This window comes from Pundamilia nyererei, unplaced genomic scaffold (genome assembly GCF_000239375.1).
Source record: "Pundamilia nyererei isolate P.nyererei 1_Seehausen unplaced genomic scaffold, PunNye1.0 scaffold00036, whole genome shotgun sequence".
NCBI lineage: Eukaryota > Metazoa > Chordata > Actinopteri > Cichliformes > Cichlidae > Pundamilia > Pundamilia nyererei.
The window spans coordinates 340591-346458 of NW_005187437.1; the positions used below are offsets into that span (position 1 = coordinate 340591).

A 5868-nucleotide genomic window follows, 5' to 3' on the forward strand; every position below is an offset into this window, starting at 1 on the left:
GTAACTTGAAAATTTCCCACTGCAGACACATCAGCTGCAGTACTGTGAACCCTCAGTATCGGTGTGATAGCATTATTTTAATATTTTATTATGTGCGTTTTATTGTGTAGTTTTGTTGCACTTTTTTGGTTGCATGCATTTATTTTGAAAGTGTGTCACTTCCTACCTACAGTCTCCCCCAACTTAAAGAATGACTTGTACCTGTAACAAAGGGTCTCGCAGCTAAGAAATGGATGCTAAGAAATTTTAATTGGGGTAATGGCACTTGATAGTGTTTGTGAGGAATTGGGAGGACATTGGGCTCTTATTAGATGGCTATGTAGTGTTTAGTTAGGCATGATTAGTCTCCTCACAGCTCTGGATTTTTCAGATATAATTTAATAGTTGTTTTTTTTTTTTTTTTGCTGCTTTCTGTCTGGTCTGCCCTCCCCTTGGGTCACATGATAAAAACAACTTCAGAAAAGAAGTCGAAGATCCTTTCTGCAACAGGTAAAGAAAGGACTGGCGATTTATCTGTTGCTGCAAGGAGAACTTTTCCACACTGAGACTCAACATTCTTACGTATTTTTCTTTTTAAAACTTTGAGGCATCATCTGACAGCTTTGATTGTTCAAAATGGTTTGTCTTTATCTTTAGTGGCAATTCAATTCTAGTGCCAGTGACAAATCACAGCAACAGTCGCCTCATTATATTTTAAGGTAGACCCTACAATAATACATACAGAGAAAAATCCACCAATCATATGACCCCTATGAGGAAGCATTGTGGGAAGGAAAAACTCCCTTCTAGCAGGAAGAAGCCACCAGCAGAACCAGGCTCAGGGAGGGGCGGCCATCTGTTGCGACCGGTTGGGGACAGAGAAGGAAGACAGGATAAAAGACGTGCTGTGGAAGAGAGAAAGAGATTAATAATAGATATGATTCAATGCAGCGAGTACTGATGCTTTTCACAAAACTTTGCACATTCCTGTACACACACGTTCAACTTTAACAAAAAGAAATGTATAAATCATAACAGTAGTGTTGTTACATTTGCATTTTATTTGTGCTATTACTACAGAACACTGACTTAGATGACCCATTTGAAGTAGTTATACTGACATAAACATTTTCAGCACAGATTGCATTTTTACTTTACTAAAAGCTTCACTGCATTCACTCTGCTCAGTAAGGACCATCACTGACAAAGCTGAAACACAGGTGAATGTAAATAATGTCAACATCATGATTAGACATGAAAACATCTGAAAACAAGTTCCAGGGAAAAAAGAAGAAACTGATAAATACTGCAAAGCTTGATGTAGGGAAACAGTTCATGAAAGGACTTGATGGGAAAACATCACACTGTTGGCGAGTAGCCACAGTTTTAGCCACATTTAATAAAGAAAAAAAATAAGCAAAATACATTAAGTTACTGAATACATTTATAAATAAAATTTAAATGTTTGTGCAACATAAAAAAACTCTTATGATGAACATATTTTAGTTTGCCAGACCTATTCATTTATGATAAAATATATAAAATTAAATAAAAATGTCTTGGTGTATCCTCAATGCCAAATTTTTCTACTGCTAGATAAAATTAAACTTAATAATCAGTGCACTAAATTTCTGAAGTAAGACTCTGGATATCCCCGCCAAGGTATCTCACAATATTCACAATATCAAACCTCTGTCAACACTGGTAACCATCACTCTGCAGGGTCACCTGCAGGTAAATGAAGTATTTTCAGGGATATTTCATCACTTGCTTATGCCGGCTCCTCAGTCTTTTCCTAGTCTTTGGTTTGTATGTTACTCATTCGGTCACTGAGCTCATCAAAGTAATTATCAACAAAGCGAAACATCTGGATGACGGCGCTGAGCAACAAGATGTCACAATTCATGTCCAACTCCAGCTCCTCGCTGTAGTTCTTCACTGGAATGATACAGGACAACGGCACCCCGAGCCGAGAGCCGACCTCCTGCATCTGTATGACAGAACACAGGAAAAAAGTATTAGTACCCTCATCTAATTTTTTACTCACTAAAAAAGAGAAGAAAAAAGTACAAACTCACCACATCCTTGATGTAGCCACTCCTATATACATTTCTCACATCCTCTTTCACCTGTGGACAGGCTTCATCTACTTTAGTGAGAAGGACCAGCTGAGGAATACCTGGAAACAAAGGAGCAGGAAGATCACTTCCAGACTGCCAGAGATGTTTATGTATTGGATTGTAAGAATTTTAGGAACACATCTGGACTCATTGAAGATCAAATGAGCTGAAGTTGAAAACTTTGATCACATGAAACAGTCTGGATGCAAAACTGATCTGCCTCCAGTTATGTTATTGTATTTTTTGGTATACCTTTTAAAAAATATATAATTTCACAAACTTTGATTTACACATCACTGCATTTTCTTTTGATTTTGTTTACATGGCATGGATTGTACATTCCACATAAACTTGTTCAGAAAAAAGAATACAATGAAACTGAAGAGGGACTCAGTTTTACTGACCGATTAAGTTGACCTTTCTGCGGATAGCATCCAGCTTCTCCTCCAGCCCTGTGGGCATGATGGAGACCTTGGAAGCATCAATAACATAGGCCACACAGTGGATCTTGTCCTTGAGTCCAGGAGATGTGCGATAGCTGTGGGCCTCAGGATGCAGAGGAGCTGAAGGGTTGAACTAAATGACACATTTGGGGAGAAACAGAGACACAGTTTGAGTCGACTGCTGACAAATCAGTGTTTCATACATTCAGTGTCCCGCTGATATAATGTAACACCTGATAACGTTCTGGCAGGTGACCTTTGAGGATGCTGCTCAGATCGTCTATGTCAAGCCCCGCCCCTTTGGTCTCCTCCAGTCCCATGGTATCACACAAGATTATTGGCAGAGGTTTCCCTTCACGTCCAGCTTTCACAGAGTAGGAGCGAAACTGTTTACAGTACAATGAGAATGAGTGACAGACCACTGAAATCAGTCACAATAAGTGGAAATCATCAGACGGCAGACAAAGACCTGTGTGGTGAGGCTGGTGGAGGAGGAGCCAGAGATGGCCTGGCTGGTGACGTGGCCTCTGAATACAGAGTTGACAGAGTTAAAGAAGCTGGACTTTCCAGCTCCGACTGGTCCAATGAGCAAAACCCGAGGCTGGGTCACAGAGCTGACTGTGGGTTTGTAGCTTTTAATGTACTCAATCAGCTCCGTCCTCTTCCTGTACAAAACAAGGAAATAAAGAACATTAGAAGTCATATTGACTGTGAATTTTGCAGATATGCCAGAATGGTGGTTCTATCAAACCGACCCAGATTCCCAGATTACAGTCCTCCATGGTCTCTCAAGTTCAGTTGTTCCTGTTAAAGAGAAAAAAATAAATGATAAATATCAGATTGTAGGTGTTTTAGGTGCACTTTGTAGCACAGTTAATGTGCTAAATCTAATGTCATCAGGTTGAATCTTAGCTTGCTTTTTAGTAAATCATATATAAATTGATGTACAATAAATCACAATAAACTTCACGCTCACGTAGTCAAGATTTGCGTGTCATTTTATTATATTTATCTATAGACTGTCACACCTAAAATGTATCACTGCTTGTCTGCAACAACTAAATGAAAATGTGATTAATCATGCTTATTCATGCTGAACTTACCCTCCACTTGGTAGACTTCACACTCAGTCAGGTTGAGATCATTGCCATGCATTTGAGCAGCGGGGAAGTTGTAATAATTTCCTGGATTGCTGTGCGTTACTGCTTGGCTTGCATTGACAAGAACCAAATCTTCTCCAAAATAAGGCCCAGAGTTAGCTATCATTCTCACTGCACATGCATTATTAACTGGATATTTGATGAGCTTTTTAGCATTAAATGTGAAAAGAAAAGCCTGATCATCATTCACGTACTGTCCAGACTGACTAAAAGGTTGTTTGGTGTAGCCTCCAAACACAAAACCAGAGTTGTTGTAGCCCACAGACACAGTGGGAGAGCGGTTGTCACATCTTTGGTGAAATGCTGCACCGGTGAAGCCGTGGATGCTGGCCTTGTACAGCAGCTGTAGTTTGACTCTCCCCAGCTGAGCGCAGATTGTTCTCTGCTGGCTTTGTGTTAGTCTGGGGTTCATTTTGGACTTGGACTTCTGAACTGAGTAAAGGACAGTGAATGAATTTGTGGAGCTCATTGAACCAAAACAGACACAAATGGTCAAAACTACATTGTTTTAAACCACACAAACTTAAAGCAACACTACAGCATGATTAGAATTTCCAAGTCATTTGGATTAGAATTATTCATGTTATTCTTTCTTAAGCATTTCTTGCTGAAAACTTGGTGACAGGAAAGCCTGATTTAGTTTACTACAGATCGCTTTATTATGTCCTTCATATTTTGTCTCTCTGTTTCTTTAAAATACTAAATATCCTCGAATAAGAGTAAGATGCACAGTACCACAGCATGATATGAAGCATGACTTTGTATTTCGCGGTAGACCACACCCAGCTTATAAACTGTGCCAAATAGTTCTCCTACTTGTTCATCAGTCATTTACCCCATTTTTACTGGTTGCAGGTACTTTTAGAATATTTTCATACATGTTACTTAAATAAATAAATCAGCGAACAATCATTACACTATTGTTCATTAATTAACTATCAATGAACTACATCACATGGCATTCATAATCTAATCAGAATCAAAATCTTATCAATATGCATCTCTTTAATAATTTCAGTTTTACCTCCTGTTATAGAGAGCTGAGGAAAAAAGAGAAGAAATCACAAATGCGTTGTTCAGATGTGACAAGCAGTTTCAGGCCGGCAGAAACGAAACCGAAAGTCTCAGACTGGAACACGCTGGATTTCAAAATAAAACACTGTGTCCGCTGGCTTTTCAGTTTAAAACACATATAAAACAAACCTAGGTGGCACACATCATAAATAATGTATACTTTTGCTTATGTTTTATGAGGGGTCATTGTTCTTCATACTAGTGATAGTATGAAGATAGAGTGATAGAGTGAAGTAAACCACATTAACATAATTAGATTGATTAAACAGCGACTTGCTCAGAAGGAGGTGAGTGTTAGAGCATTTGATCATTATTAATTAATTCAACAAGAATTCTCCCCAAAGAGTAAAAATCAACAATAAGAAAACTATAAGAGCGGAGAAGCCCAAATTGCTCCAACTCCAAGTTAACCTTTGTGATGACTTTATTCAAAGCAGTAATGGAGATGGAAGAGAGAACGGTGCACTGGGTAATGCTGTGTAACACGAGGAAGGCCGTCTGTGCAGGGTGAGGATGACTGAAACACGCAAATTTCACTTTTATGCTGTGAAAGAAAAAACTTAAAGCACTGAATGAATGTCAAAACCTTTAATAACATATTTCTGAATCACATTTGTGTTGCATTCAGAATTATATTTTATCAATTTCATTAAGAAACAAGATTACTTACTTTAGCTATGTGCAGCGTTTTGTTGTTGTTAAAGCTTTCACAGAAATGTTAAAATCACACAAACAAAAGTTTTAAAACAAACCCATTTTTTAAATGTTAACACTGAAACATAAGTGATTATCGATATGTGAATGTTGACTTTTTTCTTATTACGAGAAAATTGTAGGCCAAAACTTATAGTCAACACTACTAAGAAGCAGCGTAACCTGATCCAGGGCCAAATGTTTATTCTCTGCCAGGAAACAGTGTAAACAGTGAAAAGGAGCATTTACCTGCTATTAAGAAAGATGATGAATAAATAAAGGGCAGATTAGGCATTATTGGCTTTGCTTGTGTGTTCTGTTTTTTGAGCAATAAACACTGTGGTGGCAGATTTCTTTTTTCATGTATTGATCACATATTTAATCATATCACATTAGTTA

At 38.1% G+C, this 5868-nt stretch overlaps 1 protein-coding gene across 2 annotated transcripts; it reads right to left on the reverse strand.

Moving 5' to 3' along the window:
* Window positions 1-1026: 1026 nt before the first annotated feature.
* LOC102215240 (interferon-induced protein 44-like) lies at window positions 1027-4814 on the reverse strand. Of its 2 annotated transcripts, none has more exons than XM_013910119.1 (8): window positions 4727-4814; window positions 3646-4129; window positions 3298-3346; window positions 3012-3207; window positions 2776-2928; window positions 2504-2675; window positions 2058-2158; window positions 1027-1969 (listed from the first exon to the last, which is right to left on the reverse strand). In XM_013910119.1, the coding sequence occupies exons 2-8, from the start codon at window positions 4112-4114 to the stop codon at window positions 1775-1777; spliced, it is 1335 nt and encodes a 444-aa protein (XP_013765573.1). In that variant the 5' UTR covers window positions 4115-4129; window positions 4727-4814; the 3' UTR covers window positions 1027-1774. The 2 variants fall into 2 exon arrangements, with proteins under 2 accessions (XP_013765573.1, XP_005730248.1); XM_005730191.1 differs by having other exon boundaries at window positions 3646-4134.
* Window positions 4815-5868: the final 1054 nt, after the last annotated feature.

Coding starts and splice junctions, on each gene's coding strand:
- LOC102215240 (XM_013910119.1), bottom strand. CDS start 4,114: ATGAACCCCAGACTAACACAAAGCCAGCAGAGAACAATCTGCGCTCAG. Junction 2,676..2,775: donor ACCTGCCAGAACGTTATCAG/GTGTTACATTAT, acceptor TGTGTCATTTAG/TTCAACCCTTCAGCTCCTCT. Junction 1,970..2,057: donor GTGGCTACATCAAGGATGTG/GTGAGTTTGTAC, acceptor TCTGTCATACAG/ATGCAGGAGGTCGGCTCTCG.